The following is a 24,512-nucleotide window of genomic DNA, read 5'->3' on the forward strand; positions in this document are numbered from 1 at the left end:
ATACTGATGCGTCCAGTGCTAAGGGTTGCACCTACAAATACTTTGTATCATGCAAGCCCCGCGAATTTACAGGGGAAAAGGGTGCGGTTGATTGTATCACCTGGCTGGACGAGATGGACACGATTGTGGACATCAGCGGGTGCGCTGAGAGGGACGTGGTTAAGTTTGTGTCCCAGTCATTCAAGGGCGAGGCCCTGGCGTGGTGGAGAGCTCTGGTGCAGGCTTCAGGTAAGTCTGCCTTGTACAAAATGACATGGGGGGAGTTTATTACCCTCATAAAAGAAAACTACTGCCCTCAGCACGAGGTTGAAAAGATTGAGGCAGATTTTGTCTCACTGGTGATGACAAACCTGGATTGTCAAGCTTATCTGACAAGCTTTAACACTATGTCACGCCTGGTGCCATATCTTGTGACACCAGAACCACGAAGAATTGCCCGATTCATTGGGGGCTTAGAGCCGGCAATCAAGGCCAGCGTAAAAGCCTCTAGGCCAACGACCTTCAGGTCAGTTACTGACCTCTCCTTGTCTCTTACACTTGATGTTGTCCGTCTGAGGGCACAAAGGAGCAAGGAGGCTGAAAAGCGAAAACGTGAGGATGATACCTCACGAAAGTCCGGTAAAAAGCACCGTGGAAACGGTGAGGGCAAGAAAGGGTCGGAGGCAAGGAAGGAGGGGCAAGCTGATGGAAGACCTTACTGCAAGATCTGCAAGAAACCTCACTCCGGGAAGTGTAGGTTTGCGTCTGGTTCGCAGTCGCAACAAAGGACTCCACCCTGTGGGCTATGCAAGTCCAAGGAGCATAAGACAGTGGAGTGCAAAAAGATAAAGGACGCAACCTGCTATAATTGTAATGAAAAGGGGCACATAAAGAGTAATTGCCCGAAGTATGCCAAGAAGGCAGAAGAGACTAAAAAGACAAATGCGAGAGTTTTTCGCTTGGATGCAAAGGAAGCGGTCAAGGACGACAATGTGCTTACAGGTACTTTTCTCGTAAATAATATATTTGCAAGAGTACTGTTCGATTCTGGCGCTGACAAATCCTTTGTAGACCAGAAATTTTGCCAACTACTAAATATGCCAATCAAAACCCTTGACGTGAATTACGAGGTAGAGTTAGCAGACGGCACGATAGAAACCGTCTCTACTGTTCTAGAAGGATGTGAAATGTCCATTAGGAACCATTCTTTTCCTTTATCTCTACTTCCTTTCAAACTTGCGGGCTTTGACATCGTGCTAGGCATGGACTGGTTATCCCATAACCAGGCCCAAATCATTTGCGGCAAAAGGCAAATAGTCTTAAAGACTCCGAGTGGTGAATCTCTTACCATTCGAGGTGATACGCATTACGGATTGCCCGAAGACGTATCTATGCTGAAAGCTTCAAGGTGTTTGAACAGAGGCTGTGTAATTTACATGGCTCAAGTGATAATTGAAGAACCAAAGCCGAAGATCGAGGATCTTCCAGTCATTTCTGAATACCCCGAGGTTTTTCCTGAAGAACTGCCTGGTTTACCACCAGATAGACAAGTGGAGTTCAGAATTGACATCATTCCTGGAGCAGCTCCGATAGCAAGAGCACCTTACAGATTAGCGCCAACGGAAATGAAAGAACTGAGGACCCAGTTGGATGAACTGCTGGCAAAAGGTTTCATCAGACCTAGTTCATCTCCCTGGGGAGCTCCTGTCCTGTTTGTAAAGAAGAAGGACGGATCGATGCGGTTGTGCATCGACTATAGAGAGCTGAATAAAGTTACCATAAAGAATAGATATCCTTTACCAAGGATCGATGATCTATTCGATCAGCTGCAAGGAGCAAGCTACTTCTCCAAGATCGACTTAAGGTCGGGTTATCATCAACTAAGGGTCAGAGATGAAGATGTACACAAGACTGCATTTAGGACTCGCTATGGTCATTACGAGTTCCTAGTGATGCCTTTTGGGCTCACGAATGCACCGGCTGCGTTCATGGATCTCATGAATCGCGTCTGCAAGCCGTACTTGGACAAATTCGTCATAGTCTTCATTGACGATATCCTTATCTATTCCAAGAATCAAAATGACCACGAGAAGCACCTCCGTTGCATTCTCGAATTACTACAGCGTGAGAAACTCTACGCCAAATTCTCGAAATGTGAATTCTGGCTACGAGAAGTTCAATTCTTAGGACACGTTGTGAGTGAGCGTGGTATCCAAGTGGATCCCGCTAAGGTAGAGGCAGTCATGAACTGGCAAGAGCCAAAGACGCCTACCGAGATTCGTAGTTTCCTGGGTTTAGCAGGATACTACCGAAGATTTATTGAAAATTTTTCGAGGATTGCTGCGCCCTTGACTTCCTTGACCAAGAAGAAAGAAAAGTACATTTGGGGCCCGAAGCAGCAAGAGTCCTTCGAAATACTGAAGCAAAAGCTAAGCAACGCACCTGTGTTGACATTACCTGAGGGTACAGATGAATTCGTAGTTTACTGCGATGCATCGCACACGGGCATGGGGTGTGTGCTTATGCAGAAGGGCAAAGTGATTGCCTATGCTTCAAGGCAATTAAAGGTGCATGAAAAGAATTACACCACCCATGATTTAGAGTTGGGTGCCGTTGTATTTGCACTGAAGTTGTGGAGGCATTACCTTTATGGTATTAAATTTGTGATTTATTCTGATCACAAAAGCCTCCAGCACCTGTTCAACCAGAAGGAGTTGAACATGAGACAACGCCGTTGGATGGAAACCCTAAATGATTATGACTGCGAAATCAGGTACCATCCCGGCAAGGCGAATGTAGTCGCCGATGCATTGAGCAGGAAAGAAAGGGTAAAACCCATTCGAATCAATGCCAAGAGCATTGAAGTTAAAAATAATTTGATTGAAAGAATTTTGGCTGCACAGCGAGAGGCTGTGTTGGAAGCTAATTATCCTAATGAAAAGCTGGGAGTAACTGCAGAGCAGTTGACTCTTAGCAAGGATGGAATCCTTAGACTGAATGGACGTATATGGGTTCCGATTTATGGAGGATTACGAGATGTTGTTCTCCAGGAAGCCCATAGTTCCAAATACTCAGTCCATCCTGGTGCTGATAAAATGTACCAAGACTTAAAGGCAAATTATTGGTGGATAGGCTTGAAAAAGTCTGTTGCCGCCCATGTAGCAAGGTGCTTGACTTGTGCTCAAGTCAAAGCCGAGCACCAAAAGCCGTCTGGCTTGCTACAACAGCCTGAGCTTCCCGAGTGGAAGTGGGAATGCGTAACTATGGACTTCATAACCAAGTTACCCAAGACCAGGAAAGGAAACGATACAATATGGGTCATAGTCGATAGGCTGACTAAATCAGCTCATTTTCTACCCATCAAGGAGACGTATAGCTCCGATATGTTAGCCCAACTTTATGTTGATAAGATTGTAGCCTTACACGGCATACCTGTGTCTATTATCTCCGACAGGGATACTAGATACACATCTCACTTCTGGAAGAGTTTCCAGCAATCTTTGGGCACGCGTTTAAACTTTAGTACGGCTTACCATCCACAGACGGACGGTCAAAGTGAGCGTACTATCCAAACGCTAGAAGACATGCTTCGTGCATGCGCGATCGATTTAGGTGGTAACTGGGATAAAAACCTACCCCTGATCGAATTCTCCTACAATAATAGCTACCACACCAGCATAAAGGCTGCGCCTTTTGAGGCATTATATGGTAGGAAATGTAGATCGCCTGTTTGTTGGGCGGAAGTAGGAGAGGTCCAATTGTCGGGACCAGAGATTGTTTTCCAGACAACGGACAAGATTGTCCAGATCCGGGAACGTCTCAAGGCTGCCCGCGATAGGCAGAAGAGCTACGCTGATCCAAAGCGTAAGGATTTTCACTTCGAAGTGGGTGAAAAAGTATTACTTAAGGTGTCACCCTGGAAGGGGGTGATGCGTTTCGGCAAGAAAGGCAAGCTGAGTCCGAGATACATAGGGCCTTTTGAGGTCATTGAACGAGTCGGATCAGTTGCCTATAAACTAAACTTGCCTGAAGAGCTCAATGGAATTCACAATGTGTTCCACATCTGCAATCTTAAAAAGTGCTTCGCCGACGAATCGTTGGTGATCCCACACACAGATGTGCATATAGATGAGAGCTTAAAGTTTATAGAAAAACCCTTGTCGATTGAGGATCGACAGGTGAAGAAGCTTCGCAGAAAGCACGTACCGATTGTAAAGGTCAAATGGGATGCTCGTAGAGGTCCTGAATATACGTGGGAAGTCGAAGCTACAATGAAAGAAAAATACCCCTATTTATTTGAGTAAATCTCGGGTCGAGATTTATTTTAAGGGGGTGAGGATGTAACACCTCGAATTTTTGTGTCCAATGATGTGTTAACACGTGTCATTTGTTTACACGTGGCATCTATAATAAATAAAGGACAAATTTGGACAAACCTTGAAAGTATATAAATTCGAGGGTTATAAATGTCAACAAGGGTAAATATACTGTATAGTATCCCTAAATAATGCTTAAACCTTCAAACGAATAAATTATAGATCGTACAAATATAAAACGCGGAAGAAAGTGAGAGATTACAAACTACAGGGGTTAACTGTGTCAACATGTTTAATAATACCTCTGAGTGACCCTTTAACGTCCCAAAGACTTTGTAACGGTATTATACCCTCACTAAAATAATATATATGAATTTCGCGAAGTTTCGATATGAAACGAGAAAGTTACGATCGAATTCGTAGAAGAAGGGTTAAAAGCGTCAACAGTGAAAGTTAAGGCTTTCCAAAATAATTAATAAATAAACCGGGGACTTAATAATGCGGGTAATTAACACGAGGCCCCTATCGGTAAATAACCGAGGGCCAAACCGCAAAGTTACCCCTTCAGAACCGAAAGGCCAGGTGAATCATTACGAAAGATTTCGTTATTAATGGCCCGATTCTGTAATCATTATAAAAGATTTGAAAATCCAGAAAATATAACCTCACGCGACCCGCGTAAGGTTTCAACATAAGTTGAGGCGGGCCGCGAGCCTCCTCAATAACGCGTCTGATCTTCTGATCCCAGGCGACCCGCGTAAAAGCTGCATGGAATGTCCATGCGGGTCGCGTACGACGCCCAGATGCAGAATGGTTGTAGTTTCTTGACTTTTGAGCTCTTGAACGATCATTTGATCAATTATGGCAGCATGGGTGCCCCCTACACGACCCATACCCCTTAGGGACATCTGCCCATGATCCATGCTCAGTTATAGCATGTTGTGTAATGATCTTGAGGGTCTTGTGTGACTATAAATAGGCCTCTTTGGCTCATAACATTCACACACTCAAAAACACTTCTACTAATCATCTCTCAAGCTCTCAAGACTTCTCTGAAGTTCCATAAGCAAGAACACAACCTCTGTAAGTGATCTAACCCTTTGTGGTATCACATTTCCTTAGTTATGGCTCATAAACGCAACCGTCGTAACAAGCGGTTGTCATTGCAATATCTTGCAAATGATTCAGTCTTATGACGAATCAAAAATGGTTATGAGTTGGTATTTATGTGGGTATTAAACCTCTAAAATGGTTCCCCCTGATCACCACTCTAACTATGTCAATTATCGAGTCAAACGTGCGGTTAAAAAGTCAACAGAAAGCTATTTTAGCGATTTAAGCATAATCTGTAATATATATGTTATGGAACCTGTTTTGACAATCATAAATCATGGTAATAAGTATATAAACTTGTTTGCGCTCGTTTGAATCGATCATTTACTATATAGAACCGGTTCGGAGCCGAATGTCGCAAAAGTTTGACTTTTGCTTTGACTTCAGTTCTGACCCGTTTTAGTGAGGTATAAATATACCCTAGGACTCTCTTAGGACCTGGTCACATGTTGGTATAAGCCTCTGTGGTCGGTTCATGAGTTATCCGAGTCTTTTACGTATTTCCGTCATTCGCCTAAAAGTTGACCGTAACGGCCTTTTAAAATTAAAACGAGTATTTCGGACACGTGAACGGACCAAAACCTTGCTTATTAAATTATAAGCATGTCCCTGAAGTTTCACGTCAATCCGAGGTCTAGAATGAGAGTTATGCTAAAAGACGCACTTTTAAGAAAGTTTTGTAATTAACGGCGCAATTAGCATAACGCCCATCTAACCCAACTTTTCGTCACCAAAACTTTTACCCACTGTGGTAAAATAATATTTTGGGAATTTTAAAGATTTTTAATAATTTTTACCTTGCTCATAACCTGCGGTTATGGCTACGGTTCGGTAAATACCGAATACGCCCTTTTTGGCCAAAACGGGAGTTCTACAAGGTCTTTTGACCCGATTCCAGTTGCTACTGGTTTTAAATAATAAATAAAGTATTTTAAGCTTTATAAGCTGTTCGGGAAACTCAGATTTCCTGTAGAACTCGAAAATCCCTTTTAAAGTCTTTAAAATGACCAAAAAGCCCCTACGGGGCATAATATAAACTTAAACTCGTTACGGGCATTACGGAAGGTATCCTACTGATACCAAAATACTTTTAAGGCATATTGACTTAGGAAATAAGCGTACGACTCTTATGGTTAACCGTTTCGCCTATTTGCGCACACGGTACGGCCCACGGAACTAGTTTTCGTGCAATAGCCGATATGGGTCAAATTATATTATTTGAACCCCAAAATCCAGAGTATGAACTATAAACCCATATAAAACAAGTCACTGAACTTGTCGGGTCCAAATCATACTCCATTCTCGGTTTTCGCCTTTCCGTGCGAATTAACCATATCTATATATCGGAATCAACCGGTTTAAGCTACGGCTAATACAAGGACCGTTAGGATTCTAAGAGGTTAATTAAAACCTTCGTTCCAGATTAGGAGCCCCAGTAAAAGCTATCGGTGACTTGATCTAAATTAAGGATTAATACTTGCAAAGGTAAATACTTTTGACTTATTTCCCCTATATGGGCTTGGGTTACGGTATATTAATACCGCTTGATTGAGCATTATATAATTCCATCGCTGAGGTGGTTAATTGATTAAATATGATCGGCTCATTTAAACAGTTTTGTTGCTTATAAGCCTTTGGGGGGTTTAATGACCGTTGTCCCGGATATCCTTGGCATCATTTTACGAAATGGCCACGACCATCGACATCCCGGTGTAGGCGTACACCCGGTATAAAGTGTCGACATTAAAACTAAAAGACGTAGCCGTTGGTTTCTGTACTACGGTTTTACGCAAACGTGGTGTGTCTATAAATCTTTAACCCGGCACGACCCGGGCTACTGAACGCATAAAAGAACATGTAAAACGTTCACAAGATCATTATGAATTTTCCCAAGTTATAAAAGAGTTTGTGCCTTGTGCATTCAAATCAATTTTGATAAACATTTTCAAATGTGTCAGTTGAATGTATTTACCAGTGTAAACTGACGTATTTTCCCCAAAAAGATTAAGTGCAGGTACCTAAACGTAATTGGCTGGTATTAGCTCCCTAGCGTCGGGATAAGCCTCGCAAGCTTGATTGCAGTATCTAATGGAACAATACTTTACCTTTATTTACGATCCACTGTGGATATTCAACTCTGTAATACATTGATATTATAATCAGAGGTTGAAATTATATATTTAAATTATGCTTCCGCTGTGCATTATATAATTGTGTGGTTTGACTATATTGTTGCCAACATCGTCACGGTAATCCCCCACCGGGCCCACCGGTGAGATGCGTGGAAATCGGGGTGTGACAAAGGGGCAGAGCCCCTGGCTCGGAAAATTTTTTTCCGATTAAATTGCTGTAATAAAAATGCATCAGAAAAATTAATTTTCTGTAAATTGCCTCTGGAAAACTGCATTCGTAGATAGTGTTTCTGGTTCTGTAAACAACAGGTTCTGGTCATTGCGTTTTAGACAGTTTCTGGTTCTGTGAACAACAGTTTATGGTCATTGCGTTTTAGACAGTTTCTGGTTCTGTGAACAACAGTTTCTGGTCATTGCGTTTTAGACAGTTTCTGGTTCTGTGAACAAGAGTTTCTGGTCATTGCGTTTTAGAAATAAAACATTTTTTAAGTGTTTTTACTCATTGCGTTTTAGGTAAACACATTTTTATGTGTATTCAGTTCATTGCGTTTTAGAGAGAACAGTTTCTTTTGTGTTTTTAAGCCATTGCGTTTTAGAAATAAGACATTTTTATGTGTTTTCTAGGCATTGCGTTTTAGAAATAAGACATTTTTAAGTGTTTTCTGACCATTGCGTTTTAGAATAAGACATTTTTAAGTGTTTTGGGTGCATTGCGTTTTAGAAATAAGACATTTTTAAGTATTTTAGGTGCATTGCGTTTTAGGTAAAAGACATTTCTTTGTGTTTTTAGTGCATTGCGTTTTAGAAAAATGTCATTTTTTAGGGTTTTTTTTTTTCATTGCGTTTTACGTAACTGGGGGTTTTTCTATTGGGTTTTACGCAACTGGGTTTTTAATTTTTTTTTAAATATAGCAATAGTATACTCGTTTTAAAGATAAAAAAACGCTCGTTTTTTTTGGTGCAATTTTTAGAAAAAAATAATGTCGTATGAAAAAGTTATTAAAGTTTAAAAAATGGGGGGAATTGGAGGAGAGAGAAACTATTGTGCTGGATTGACTAGAATGCCCTAACAAACCCACGCGCCTCTTTTTTTTTTTTTTTGCTTCAATTTCATTCATTTAATCTTGGCCATTGATTAACTAAATGGATGGTCAAGATCACTTCCTAGCCTTTCTAGCCAAATAAACTTTCTATTGTATCTTCACCCTAGTTTTATAAATATTATTCAATGAATAATTCTTTTCCATATTATCGTTTTATTAGGGTGAACGGGGCACCATGCGGGGAGTGGAGCGGTGACCCAAGTCCCCGAGCGGGAACACCGCCGCCATCCTCGCGGTGAGTGAATTCGGTGACCAAGATCGGGGAGGGTTCACCGCGTGAGAGAGGAGAGAGAGAGGGGGAGTGATTGGTTGTTAATGTGGGTCCAATCTTTTTCCACCAATCATATTTTTTCTTCCTTTTTTATAAAAAAAATAATTGTGTGAGTGGAGTGATGCCATCAAATTGAGGGTGTGAGGGAAGTTTAAGAGGGGAGTTGACGTTATAACCTGATTTAGTGTGTGTAAGAGAGGGGACTCCCCTTAGAGGGGAGTGCCCCGCTCACCCTTAGAAAACAATAATCTGGACCATAATATTCAGTGCATGAGGCAGCTAACATGGGATGGGATGGGATGGGATGGTGTTCTTGTCAATCTTTTCTTAATCTTTTCTTCTTTCAGTTACGTATTGCAGGTCCTAAAAGTTACCATTATTGCAACTTTGAAAAGAAAAAGATTTTTTAAATAATCGTAATACATTATCTTTATAGTTATTTTATTTTATTTTTTTTTTTGTTGAAAAGATGAGTTTCATCAAAACAAAGCTGAGCAAACAAAACACAACAAAAAATGACAAATTACAAACAAAAATTACACCAATCTTTCAAAGACAAATTCTTAAGCGGTGATCTATTTTTAATACATAGATAACCGAGCGATTTAATATCTTCCACTGTTTTGATATAAACGCCTTTTATTTGAAATGATGATCCATTCCTCGCCTTCCAAATATACCAACAAGCCGTAAATATCACTCTTTGAAACACTTTTATTTTCCGAAGATCCAAGTGACTATTTTTATGCACCAAAAGTAAATCCCCAACTGAGAAAACGAAGACCAGAGGAACCCTGCACCATTTGCTAATTTTATGCCGAACCATCTTAGTGAAGAAACACGAACATAGAAGGTGTTCACTCAATTCGGCATACCCACTACACAACCTATAAACCAATGATTCCACTGGAATGCTCCTTTTACTCAAACCGACCATGATAAAAAGCCGATCTAAAATATGTGAACAAGTTTTATTTCATACTTGTGTATCATCATAAGTGATATATAAAAAACATTAGTCGAGTTTTAAGAAAATAAATAAAATACCTAAAAAGGCAAATATGCAAAATGATTTTTTATTTTATTTTATGACTACTAGATGTGTAAATGAGTAGAACCGAGCAAACTCGACTCGACTAGTTAATTTTAAGAGAGCACGCTAGGCTTGTTTTGAGATCCATGTGTAAAGCATGAGCTCGGCTCACAAGTAAAATTTCAAGCTCGAGCATAGTTTAGGATCTAACGGAACCATAACCGAAATAACAAAAAAGACCAAACCGAAAAAAACCGTACCGAAACAAAAACCGACGGTTCGGTTTTCGGATTTTTAATAACCGAAAATTTCGGTTCGGTTTTTGGATAACCATTTCCAATAACTGAAAAAATTGAACTGATAAGTTACAATAGTAAGCCTAGTTCATGTAGTTTTATATTTAAGTTTTAATACATTTAACCTAATACTTTTGCATCTTTTATAATTGAGCCATAACACTTTTACACTTTCAACTTTAGGCCCTATACTTTTTATCTTTTAAAATTTCCATTTTATTTTTCGGTATAAATTTTGCAAGTTTATATACAACAATGTATGTGCAAGTGTGGTTTAACGTTTTTATGCCTAATTTTTTGCCGTTTAACAATCCGTCGCAACGCACGGACCCTAAATCGACTTAGTTACTGTTTTCTATGTTTTACGCTTCTCTTGTGTGATTCAACGCTTTTCACTATTAAATAAGAGAGAAATGAGGGAAAATAAGGGTGAAAATACACTAAAGATTGACTTCACTATTATATAACATAATATATGCATCACATACATAATTAAATTAAATTTAAAAAAAAAAGATTTTTCCTTTTTTAACCCTAAAGTTTTATTTTTTGACAATTTAAGTTTCAAGTTTTAATCTTTGTTTCCTTTTTAACCCTAAAGTTTTAATCTTTGACAATTTAAGTTTAAAGTTTTAATCTTTAGGAATTTAACCTCTTTGATTAATTTGATTTTTCACTTCTAATTCAAAATTTTCCATCTTATACAATTTAACCCCTTTGATTAATTTGATTTTTCACTTCTAATTGAAAAGTTTCCATCTTTTGCAATTTAACCACTTTAATTTTTTTACTTATGTATTGTAATCTTGGCTTTGGGGGTTTTTCAAAGAAAAAATGGTTATGCATATGATTGTTGTAATCTTGGCTTTGGGGTTTTTTAAAAAAAAAAATGATTTTTTTACTTTTCACCCAAAAGTATTTCATGAATTACTTTTAACCAAAAACTATTTGTTTTTTTACTTTAGACACAAAACTTTTTAATCTGTCCTCACAACTTTTTTTACTTTCAACTTTGGTCCGTTATAGTTTTCGTTTTCCGAAAATTTTTCACTTTATGCTTCGTTCTAAATTTTGTGACTTAACACATCGCAACATGCGTCTTTGGTTTAACGTTTTTACGTTTCGTTTTAAATTTTGCGAGTTAATATGACGCAACGTGCGTGTGTGGGTGAACGTTTTTACATCGACTATTTTTTTCCTATTTGACAGGTTCAACATAACGCGTGCGTCCTAAATCGACTTAGTTATAACTAAAGAATCCACGCCGCAATGCGGCGGGTCGTAATTCTAATTATATATAAAAACATAGAATTTTTATATTAAAGTTCATACACTTATCTAGATTAATTTAGAAAATAAATAAAACAATTACTTGTTGCCTAAATTTGTAAAAGTTTGATAATGTGACATTTAACTTTTATGGAAAAAAAAAGTAATTTCATTTTGACAAATTGAAGGTTTAACGAGTAATTATGTAAAATTATAATTTAATTTTGACAAATTTAAGGTTTAAGGAGTAATCATTTATGGAGAACTTGATATTTAAGAGTTAGGTTGATAAACTCTTTTATGCTTTTAATAGTTTTAGAAACTTTTATACTATATTAAAAGAACTAGGGGTTGTTTGTTTACCTCTTAATGATGATTTGAATGGTTTAGACCTCTTACTTATTCAGCATTTAATGGTTCAGGTTGTTTATTTAGACCATGTGTAGTGGGGCGTGATTTTAAAAAAAAATTGAAAAATAACGCCCTAAAACGCCCCCACTACCACTACATGGGGCGTTTTATTGCAAAAATTTTGAAAAAAAAAGGGTTTCGGCGTTTTCTTCAAAACGCCCACACTACAAATTGGATGCATATGAGAACAAAGGGTGGACCAATGGAAAGGGAACAAGTGGGCTGACACACTCTAACTTTTGCATGTGATTGTGTAGCCACTTTTGATTTCTTTTTTTTTTTTTGTTTTTTATGATTGAATGGGCATTATGGGGCATTATACACACTACACCACTTTTGCTATAATGCCCCCTTGCTGACTAGGACGCCACGTGTCGTATAATGCCCCATGGTGGGGGCATTATAAGGTTCTACCACTACACATGGTCTTAGCGAGCAAATGTCTGAATGGTTCAGACATTTGCCTCTAAATGGTTAAGTACTATACTGAGTCTGAATGGTTAAGACCTTTAATCTGAATTGGTCAGACATTTGCATCTGAACGGTTAAGCATTATACTGGCTCTTAATAGTTCAGACTTCAAACCTCCTACTGGTTCAACACTTAATAGTTCAGATCTCTTACTGATTCAGTACTTAAACATTTAAATGTTGTCAAACAGCTACTAATATGCAAAGCATATTGTAACTTTTTTTTTCATAGTATTTTGATTTAATCCTTAGCGAAATTGAAAATTATTTGGTGCACGTGCGGAGCGTATTCATGCCATAATTTGGAAATTGGAATGGGGTCATTACCTGAACTTTAATTTATTCTGTCTCCCACCATGAAAAAGTGAACTTCTTTGGAATAGTGAAAAGACTATATTACCCATGTATTATTTCGATATGTACGAATATTTTTTCTAGAAACGTAAACTGTCATTTTGGTCTCTAAGGTTTGGTCATTTTTGTTATTTTATTTTAAATCTTAAACTTTTTAAATCTGGGTACCTTTGATTTCACTTTTATTGTCATTTTAGTTCAAAATTCAAAAACTCCTTTTTGTCTGTTACAACCTACCTATTTTGTCTTTTTGCGCAGGGGCATTTTTGTCTAACTTATTTTCATTCAACATATTAATAATTAATAAACTAAATTAAATATATTTAATTCATTTATACCACTCATTTTAACATACAGATCATCATCATCTTCCCCATTTACAGTTCATCTTTCCCCCAAATAAACCCTAATCCACAAAAATCAAAGCAGATCATCCTCTCCAAAAACAACCCTAATCCCACAACGAAAGATACAAAAAGGCAAGCAAGGGAGATGACATTGATATTTATGGAGACCAATCCGATCCCTCTCTCACAGGCACAAAACACGCCAAAACACACATTCATCTTCATACAAAATGGGAGCAGATAAACCGTTGCCGACACTCTTCTAATCCGTTAGGTAAGCCTTCCAAAATCCACCCCTTCATTCATCTCCGTTTCAACTCCAATGTTTAATAATAATAATAATCCATATATAATGCATTTAATTCTCTTATTAATGCTGTAATTTCATGAGCGAATCACAATCAATTCAACTTACGTTTACTCGTTTGGTTGGTTCTGTTTTGAATCGTTTTCAGTGGTAACCTATCATGTGATTTAGAGGTGATTTGACGTGGTGTTTGTGAACAGGTTGTGATCTGGCTGGTTATGAAATTGTGAATGAGAATCGGATTTGGAAGAATTGTGAGACGGACGTCCGGGGGCTTGAGGATGGGGATAGTGAGCGCGATTGCGGGGATGTTTGGAGAGGGATTAGGGAAGATGAACTGTAAATGGGGAAGATGATGATGATGCTTCGATTTTTGTGGATTCGTTTTGGAGAGGATGATCTGCTTCGGATTTTTATGGGTTAGGGTTTATTTTGGGGGGAAGATGAACTGTAAATAGGGAAGATGATGATCTGTATGTTAAAATAAGGGGTATAAATGAATTAAATATATTTAATTTAGTTTATTAATTATTAATATGTTGAATGAAAATAAGTTGGACAAAAATGCCCCTGCATAAAAAGACAAAATAGATAGGTTGCAATAGACAAAAAAAAGGTTTTTGAATTTTGGACTAAAATGACAATAAAAGTGAAACCACATGGACCCAAATTTAAAAAGTTTGAGATCTAGATTAAAATGACAAAAGTGCTCAAACCACAGGAACCAAAATAGCAGTTTACTTTTTCTAGAAACATATCCAAAACCAAAAACTTGTAGGGTTTTACATGACCTGAAGGTTTAAGGTTAACTTGATTTAGTAACTTTTTTATTTGAGGTCACGTCAGTTCAATAATTTTTTATATTAAATTGGTGTCGCTAAATATTATATATCTATACTAGGTTATAACCCCGTGTATTACACGGGTTGAATAAATAAATTTTATATACTAAATAATAAAACAATATATCTTTAAAAACCATCTTTATTGCACAAGTTGAATAAAAATAATTTATATATTAAATAATAAAAAATTATATCTATAAGAACAATATTATACAGGTTGAATAAATGTAATTTTATATACAAAATAAAAAAGTTATATCTTTAAAACCACGTGTATTACACGAGTTGAATAAATGTAATATTGTTTACCAAATAATACATCTTTAAAAAACCCCATTTATTACACGAGTTGAATAAATGTAATTTTATATACCTAATAATAAAAAATACATCTTTAAAAATATGTGTATTACACGGTTTGAATAAATGTAATTTTCTGTACTAAATAATAAAAAAATATATATCCTTAAAAAATCTCGTGTATTGTACGAATTGAATAAATCTAATTTCATACATCAAATAATAAAATTACGATTTTGGCCCTTTGATTATATCACTTTTACCCTTTTAGCCTAAAAAAGAATTTTTTAACATCTAAGACCCCAACGTCTATTTTTAATCCTTTTGGCCCCTAACATTTAATGGATAAGGTTAGTGTTAGGGGCCAAAAGGGTTAGAAAAGAAGACGTTGGGGGCTCAGATGTTAAAAAATTGTTTTTTGGGCTAAAAGGGTAAAAGTGATATAACTACAGGGGCCAAAATCGTAATTTTCTCTAAAGAATTTTTTAACATCTAAGCCCCCAACGTCTTTTTTTCTAACCTTTTTGGCCCCTAACGTCCTTTTTTTAACCCTTTTGGCCCATAACACTAACCTCATCCATTAAATGTTAGGGGCCAAAATGGTTAAAAAAAAGTTATATATAACTTTAAAATAATAATTATCTATAAGAGATAATTTGTATAAGTAAATATTAAATGATTACTAATAATTAAATAAATATAATGTTTTCTAATACCATGAAAACATAATATTTATTATTTATATCCGCATATAATTTGTGTAGATCATGGTATAGAGCCGTAAAGATTTAATAGAAATAAATATTAGGTTACAAATTATAGTAAATAAATATTATGTTTTCTAATAATTTTAATTATAAAAGATTAAATTAAAATAATAATTATTTATAAGAGATGTCCTAATATGATGACAAGTGTCCCAAAAGTGGTTTCTTTTATTATATAGTATAGATAAGTATATAACAAATATTATATATCTATATAACAAATAAAAAGAGAGTTTTTATTAAAATTATTGTGATTTTGGCCAAAGAGTTCATGAGTCATCAACCTAATATTGAAAAATGTATATTGAATAAAGTATAATGGTTGTTTTTCGGTAAAAAAATAAAATAAAGTATAATGGGTAGCTTGAAAAAAGGTATAATAGATCGGTTAACACTTTTATAAAAAGGTTAATAGGTTGGCTAAAAATTATAAAATGAAATTTATATTAAAAAGTAAGGAAAATAATAAAGAAAAGTAGTTGTAAACTAGTTCGGAATGTAGTGGTAATCCAACTTGGGAAGCTAACTCGTTTTTGGTTATGAAATTATAAAACTAAACCGATAGACGACAGGAATAAAAGAAATTTGTCGTTAAAAAAAAAGTTAAGCCAAACCATCTATTTTAACAGCAATTCTTAAATTTTATAGGATATTTACATGAACGTTTGTAGCCTCTGGGATTTAAACTTCTATCTTTTAGGTTATGAAGTACATCACATTTTTTTTAATCAAAAGAGTAGAGTACATTACTTTACCATCAAGATATCCGACTAAGGGGCTCTTTGGTAGCCTCTAAATGGTCATTAAGAGGTTACCTCTTAATGGAACCATTAAGAATTTTACCAACGAGAAGGTAGAAGAATGTGACATGTGATGATTTACCATTCAGATGTTACCTCTTAACTATTCAGACTTGAGGTTACCTCTTATTCATTCAGAGGTTTTAAACCATTAAGAGGTAGCATCTGAATGGTCATTAAGAGACTACCAAACAGCCCCTAAGCCAAACCAACTAAATGGGGATTTTGTTTCTGTTGCAAGGAGTATAAAGGAAGCAAAATGACTAGATAGTTTATATTTTTTATAATATAATTGGTTTTTTTATATTAAGTGTTTAGTGACCTTTTTATAATATAACACGTCAATAAGTAAAAGATAACAGTAATGTGAATTAGTGAATACTCTGATCATAGCATGTAATTTGTGAAAAGTTATGTCACAGTATTAATAAGAAAATGGCTATGAGTGTGTAAGGCAATGCGTAGTGGGATTTTTTTCAAAAAAAAAAAAAACGCAAATGGCGTCCTTTTTTCCACGCCCATGTTCAAGATCTTTGGCCAATCACAGATTTTCTTCTTTTTGGTTGGCTAATACCCTATTTTGATGGTTTTTTTAATTTAATTTTAACACCCCTTTTAAAATAATGCCCACATCCCCACTACACTCAATTAAAAAACGCCCCATAATACCCCATTACTGACTGGGCTGCCACATTACGTAAAACACCCAAAGATAGGGCATTACCACAACAAATGGTCTAACTTTCACTTACCACTTAGTTGGAGATTTGTAGCCATGTGATAAAAGGCAATTTTTTTTTTTTTTTTTTTTTTTGAGAAAAAACCAAGTTCAAACCTGAAATATAATGTAGATGGGGTGTGTATTAGCTGTTGAAAAACAAGAGAGGGGCAAGCATGACATCACAATATTTTACTTGCTACAATTTTATATTAAACCAAGTGCTGTGTATTTTACTATTGGATGCTATTTTAAGGATTACAAAAATGTGTGTGTCAGGGTACTTTTATTGGTCGATACACTTAACACTTCATATTTTTTCATGTCAAGTATCCAATGACTCATTCTATTGGAAGTTTTCATATTTTAGTTCTAAATTTGGTAAGTTACTGTAATTGTTTGTGCTTGATAAAGTTTGAGTTAAATTACTGGGTAAATTACACTTTTCGTCCTTTATGTTTGTACTGAATTGCAACGTATAACCTTTAACTTCAATAATTACAGTCACAATCCTTTATTTGCAAAACTCGTTACACTCTACATCCGTTGGTACTAACCAGGTTAAAATTTTCGGTTAAGTTTATTCACTTAAGGGTATTTTGATCAATTCATGTTTTTATTTAAATATTTAATAAGTAAAACAAAAAGAATGCATTTACACTTTATTTTGGGGGGAAGATGAAGTGTAAATGCATTCTTTTTGTTTTATTTATTAAATATTTAAATAAAAACATGAATTGATCAAAATACCCTTAAGTGAATAAACTTAACCGAAAATTTTAACCTGGTTAGTACCAACGGATGTAGAGTGTAACGAGTTTTGCAAATAAAGGATTGTGACTGTAATTATTGAAGTTAAAGGTTATACGTTGCAATCCAGTACAAACATAAAGGACGAAAAGTGTAATTTACCCAGTAATTTAACTCAAACCTTATCAAGTACAAACAATTACAGTAACTTACCAAATTTAGAACTAAAATATGGAAACTTCCAATAGAATGAGTCATTGGATACTTAACATGAAAAAATATGAAGTGTTAAGGGTATCGACCAATAAAAGTACCCTGACACACACATTTTTGTAATCCTTAAAATAGCATCCAATAGTAAAATACACAGCACTTGGTTTAATATAAAATTGTAGCAAGTAAAATATTGTGATGTCATGCTTGCACTCTCTTGTTTTTCAACAGCTAATACACACCCCATCTACATTATATTTCAGGTTTGAATTTGGGTTTTAGGGTTAAAAATTTGGGGAAGATAAAGTGTAAATGTATTTTTTTTGTTTTATTTATTAAATATTTAAATAAAAACATGAATTGACCAAAATACCCTTAAGTGAATAAACTTAACCGAAAATTTTAAGCTGGTTAGTACTAAAGGACGTAGAGTGTAACGAGTTTGCAAATAAAGGATTGTGACTGTAATTATTGAAGTTATCCGTTGCAATCCAGTACAAACATGAAGGATAAAAAATGTAATTTACCCTAAATTACTGGTTGGTTCTTGTGGTTTGCAGACTTGGTCCCAATGATTACAAGTTTTGCATCTGGGTGATTTTTATCACTAACCCATGTCAAGTTTCCTAGTTAAGTCTTTTTGAATGACCAAAGTACCTTTATTATTTATTAAGAAAAACAAAATTAAAACAATAAAGCTTTTTGGGTCCCACCCTACCCTCTTCTTCTTCTATCCCAAACCACCACCACCATCTCATCTCCACCATGAACACCAACCACCACTGAACTCCCACTCACCACTGCCATTGATGCTATAATAAACGAACCCGAAGATTTAACATGGTTCAATCGGCTGACCCACGTCCAATGTGTTGTTACTAGGGTTTCATTTATTATCTTGGCTTTAAGGAATTACAGGTACAAAACAATTAGTATATATAGACTAATCTAGCGTAAGGAAACTTAATCTCCAAGTTAAGCCCAAGCCCACATAAAAATTCATTAGGGTTGGCTAAATTAAAACCTTAACTTAACTGCCAAAATAAAAAATGTGGGCCAACCCAGGCTAGGTTCAGTTGCCCTCCCTTGATTGGGCCTCCACACCAAATCGCCCAACACATCCCTCCTTCCACTCCTACTAGTTGTCTGATCTGCCACATCATCTTCATAATAGCCATCGAAAGAAATTGGCTCTCGCGCCTCCACATCATCCTCTATGGTGGTTCGATGGCTCCCTTATTTCTTGTTTTTTTCCTTATTCGCGCCTTCAAGAAAAACAATTTGTCTGCCTCCACCTTATTAGTTGCATAAACTGTGATCAGTTCTTTGTTGAAGACTTTTCCACTATTCATGTCATCATCGTCACCACGTTTGTATTCCACGACATCTCCTTCCTTCATAAAGGTGTTCATTATACCGTTTACAGATTTGAGCATTCCGATTGAATTGTAAACCGCAATAGTGTCTTTTATAGATCCAATTTGTGTCAATGACGATTCAATTTTGTTTTCTTAAACCTACATATACAACCTATGTATGTCATTTTTGTTTAGTTTTCGTTAGTTTAGGTGTACAAATCTAAGATGTGTTAATCTAGGGTTTAAGTTTTTGTCTTTGATGTTTTCATCCGAGACTTTGATAATGATTTCAAGTTTAGAGCTGGGGGAGGTTTGGGGTTGTGTTTTTGTATAATTTCCATCTTTTGTTTTAATTTTGAAGGGGTAAAATGATCATTTCACATCAAATTAACAGTTATTTGTAATGTTTATTAGTTATAAAAACCAACCCGTTACTAACGCTCTGTTCCAGAGTTAACTTAAAAAGGGGAAATAAAAGAAAGTAAAAGTGAGAAAAAAAGACCAGAAAGGAAAAAAAGATGTCTTTCTCCCGTTTCCTTCCAAATCGAAAGGATAAAAAAACTAGAAAATTTAGCCTAGTTTTCCTTTCATTTCCTTCCTTAAATGAAACTGGGGAACACGACATGTTTTATTTTCTTTTCTTTTTCTTCCTTAAAATGAAACTTTGAAACACAAAATATTTTTACTTTCTTTTTGTTTTTTTCCTTTCCTTCCATTAGTGAACTCTGGAACACAGTGTAAGTGGCAAAAAATCTACAAAATTGCTAAAGCAAGGAGACAATGACCCAATCCATAATATGAACATACCACACGAACCATTTAACTCTTTCTACATCCCATAAAAATAGCAACAATTCCATTCACACGAACCATCTTGTAATTAACTCTTCCTACATCCCTTGAAAATGGCAACAATTCCAGGAAAGATTTTAAGTTGAAACATATTTGCTCATCATCAAAGCAAATGAGTTTTCTTTTTTATTCTGCCTCTTAAATTTTGAAGTTTGTTTCATGTATTTGTCTATAAAAAATTCATTTCATTCCCTCTTTCACCCTTTGTTAATTATTAACAACACTACAAGTAACCCACCACCCACCAGTCACCACCACCACCCACCGTCACCACCACAACCCACCACCGTCGTTGCCATCCACCCACCGTTGCTACTTACCACTGATTTTATTCATCATCTTTTTATTTCCTATCAAACAGCACAAAATAATAACTCATTCAGTTCCTATATAGTAACAAACAAGACATGGAATAGTAATGATCCATTACAACAGACCCTTGTGGCTTCTGTTGTGCCACACTTATTTTTTAATCACCCGTGACTAGTGCCTAGGTTATTTTAATTTTCCTTGTGGCTTTTGTTGTCTTCTTGAATTAAGCTTACATTTCAACACAACCATGATTGCGAACAAGAGTGGTCCATGCTCACATTAATAAGATCCTTATGTTTAGATATTAATAAAGTATCACACCATGTGAAAATTTTATTAATAATAACTAGTATTATAAGTCATCAATATTCAATAAGGTGGATAAATGAAAGAAATACATAATAAAGTATCACTCCATGTGAAAATTTTATTAATAACAACTAATATTATAAGTCATCACTAAGGTGGATATAAAATGAAACCTCATATGTAAAATGAAAGAAATACAAACGTGACATAGAAGGAAACGATCATGGAATCGAAGGGAACAACAATTTTTGGAGTTTCACTTCCGGTTCCAAACGTACAAGAACTCGCTAAGGAACCACTCGACAGGGTTCCACCTCGGTATACTCGCCCCGATCAAGACTCTCCGATCATATCATCCACGACGTCTTCAAGGCCTCAACTACCCATCATTGATATGGAACGCTTATTGTCTAAAGATTATGGTCATTCGGAAATCGAAAAACTACACCTCGCTTGTAGAGATTGGGGCTTCTTTCAGGTACGTGTATGGTTCACATATATTAGTCAATGTTGTAAAACAAGGTCAAAGGGTGAGTGTTCGCAGAGTAATTGCTGCAAGGTAGGCTGCCGCGGCAATTTTCTTCAACTCCGCCTAGTTACTCGAAATCGATCAAACTTAGTCAACTTTGGCCAGAATCAGATCTAGTTGCTCAACCGGGGCTGAGTTTAACTTAAAAAAATTATAATTCATAATTCTTATGTTTATTTATACTGATATTCACGTATTTTGCTATAAATAACAGTAAACTTATGATATTTGACATATATATAATTTTTCAAAAACTAATTTCTTTATAATTTAACATGTCCGAGTACTCCCTGAGTACTCTCTGCCCAGGGTGAGTACTCGCAACTCTCGGGTCGATCGACCTGCGAGTGCCTAGGGACTTGTGTAACCATGAAAATTAGCTAAGGTGTGCATTTGAAGAGAGTTTATTTAGTAGTTTTATTGATTGATATTGTACAGTTGATAAATCATGAGGTGAGTTGTGAATTAGTGGAGAAAGTAAAGGAAGAAACAGGAGAATTCTTTATGTTGCCATTAGAGGAGAAAAAGAAGTATGCACAAAAGTTGGGAGATGCTGAAGGATTTGGACAAGCTTTTGTTATCTCGGAAGAGCAGAAGCTTGATTGGTGTGACATGTTTCGTATGATTACACTGCCTCATGATCTTAGAAAGCCTCATTTGTTACCTAAACTACCTCATGCATTCAGGTTATATATATCCATCCATCAAACCATCCTCCATCGCCAAATTTTTAAAACTTCTTGTAAAAACACACTACATCCCGTCTTCTATATCTCTCTCCTAAACCTAAATTTTAAAAATTTGCTATAGTACTTTTTATATATGAAAAACTATTATTTATCATCCATCAAATTATTTTGTATGTATAAGAACGAGAAATTCAATAAAATAAGTGATTTGTGTGTAAGATAAAAATGATGGATGGACTGTGACATGTTTTTAAAATGAGAAATAAATTTTTAAAATTATAATTTTTAGTTAAATTATATGGTAAAAAATATGAATACTCTAAATACTCTTATCTTCTACTCTCTGTCTCTATCTCAATCTCTATCTCTATATCTGTCTTTATCTATGTGCTTAATTTTTATTTATTTAGAATTAAAAAAAATTGTGTTGTATTTGTAATTATTCTATGAATCACATGAGCACAAATAACAATAGACAAGAAGATATAACAAAAATAAGCAAAGCCATCTGGTTTTCTTTTTCATACATATTAAAGTTGGTATTTTAGTATTTTATAAGGTGAGGCTACTTGGAATGCAAATACAAACTAGAGACCATTAATCTATATATTAAACCAATAAACAAGCTATAGACATCAATGTATTAAAAAATAATTCCATTTAGAAACAAGTAAGATAAAATAATAACTTAAACCAACTTATTAAAGTACAAACATTGTTCACTTATTTTCACTCTTGTCCTGTCCCTCGTTAAACATAAATATTACTAGAGTAAATTGTGATTTTAGGCCATGTAGCTTAATCAAAATAACCTTTTTAGTCCAATAGTTGTAATCTGGTTCCTAATCTTATAATTAACATAGAGATGCCATAGAAGAATACTCAAAGGAAGTTGAAAAGGTTGCATTGAAAACTCTAATGTTCATGGCAAAAGCTTTGAAGATGGATGATGAAGAGATGAAAGCACTATTCTCCGATGGACTCCAATATATGAGGATGAATTACTATCCACCATGTCCACAACCCGAACAAGTCATCGGCATTTCGCCGCACGTGGACGGTAGCGGGATCACTTTCCTTCTTCAAGTAGATCAAGTAGAAGGTCTCCAAATAAAGAAAGATGACACTTGGATCTCCGTTATACCTCATCCCAAAGCTTTCATTGTTAATATTGGTGACATCTTACAAGTAACTATGTTTTCCCCTTTTGTAGGCCTGTAAATGAACAGAACGAACTCGAACAAAGACATGTTCATATTCGTTCATTTAACTTTAACCGAACATGAACATATAATTGAATTCATTTATTTGTTCGTGTTCGTTTATTAAAAAAATTGGCATGTTTGTGTCCGTTTATGTTCGTTCGTTTAAAACCGAAACGAACCGTTCATGAACGTAAACGAACATAAACAAACTTAAACGGACATAATTTAACAAACAATAGACAACAAATTGAACGTAAACGAACATAAACAAACTTAAACGAACATAATTTAACAAACAATAGACAACAAATTGAACACAATTTACTGAACATAAAGTAATTTATATATAAATTAGTGATTAATTACGATACATTCCAATGAAAACCCCCATTTTATTACTAGAAAACCCAATTACCAATTAATTATATTTATACAAGTAGTTAGAAAGTTCATTTTATGTTTAATATTTATATAAATACTTCGGTATTTAAATTGAAACGAACATAAATGAACAAACATAAATGAACGAACATAAATGAACACAAATGAACAAACATAACTGAGTTTGTTTAATTAAACCAACAAAAAATTGTGTTCATGTTAAACGAACAAAAAATACGTGTTCATGTTCGTTCGTTGAACAAGTTCACGAACAGTTCATGAACGTTCGGTTCGTTTACAGGCTTACCCTTTTAACCTAACATTGTCTCACATTTGCAAATGTGATTGTATGTTTGCTTTGAAAATAACATGTGGTACTCATCCAGATCATATCCAATGGAGAATATAAAAGCATTGAGCATCGAGTAGTTGTGAATGCAGAGAAAGAAAGAATATCCATCGGCACATTTATAAACCCGAATTTGGGTGTAGAGATAGGACCCGCGCTAAGCCTCGTTACTCCTGAAGCACCAGCAAGATTTACTAGGATAGCTTTTGCGGATTTCTTGAAAAACTTCTATGCCCGAAAACTTAACAGCAAAAGCAACATTGAGCAATACTATATATGATTATATGATCACTGCCAGATGAACCATGCAATATACTATGAGCTGTGTAATATATTGAAAACATAGTGTTGTGTTTAGATCTATGATAAATTTCGCCCTTGTTTCTGTACTATTTAGTTATATATGGGAGTCAACAAGGAGTTTCGTAGTTCACCCTTTTTTGATTGATCCCAAATACATTATGGGTCTGATTGGTATCAGGTAATAGAATGAAAGAGGAAACGAAATAGACAATGAGATAGAATGAACAAGATAATGAATTGGATAAATACCATTCATTTGTCTTATTTGATTACCTTATGGGAATGGAATGAACCATTACTTTGTTTGTTCATTATAGTCTCAAAATAAAAAATATACCACTTTTAAACAAGAGTAAAGTACCAAAAAAAACTTTGTACCGATGTCGGTACCGTACCAAAAATGACCTTCCATATAAGGTACAATCTTCAGT

The 24,512-nt window shown here is 35.4% G+C and overlaps 1 protein-coding gene across 1 annotated transcript; it reads left to right on the top strand.

Moving 5' to 3' along the window:
• The first annotated feature begins 20,504 nt into the window (after positions 1 to 20,504).
• On the top strand, positions 20,505 to 24,216 carry LOC110890948 (protein SRG1). The gene is made up of 4 exons (XM_022138592.2): positions 20,505 to 21,103; positions 21,593 to 21,840; positions 22,707 to 23,031; positions 23,816 to 24,216. The coding sequence occupies exons 1-4, from the start codon at positions 20,849 to 20,851 to the stop codon at positions 24,056 to 24,058; spliced, it is 1,071 nt and encodes a 356-aa protein (XP_021994284.1). The 5' UTR covers positions 20,505 to 20,848; the 3' UTR covers positions 24,059 to 24,216.
• Positions 24,217 to 24,512: the final 296 nt, after the last annotated feature.

This window comes from Helianthus annuus, chromosome 11 (genome assembly GCF_002127325.2).
Source record: "Helianthus annuus cultivar XRQ/B chromosome 11, HanXRQr2.0-SUNRISE, whole genome shotgun sequence".
Classification (NCBI taxonomy): Eukaryota; Viridiplantae; Streptophyta; class Magnoliopsida; order Asterales; family Asteraceae; genus Helianthus; species Helianthus annuus.

What these genes read in the sequence shown, in the direction of transcription:
- LOC110890948 (XM_022138592.2), top strand. Translation starts at nt 20,849, where the DNA reads ATGGAATCGAAGGGAACAACAATTTTTGGAGTTTCACTTCCGGTTCCA. An exon ending in GAGATTGGGGCTTCTTTCAG is followed by an intron (nt 21,104 to 21,592) that starts GTACGTGTATGG and finishes GATATTGTACAG; the next exon opens with TTGATAAATCATGAGGTGAG. An exon ending in AAACTACCTCATGCATTCAG is followed by an intron (nt 21,841 to 22,706) that starts GTTATATATATC and finishes TAATTAACATAG; the next exon opens with AGATGCCATAGAAGAATACT.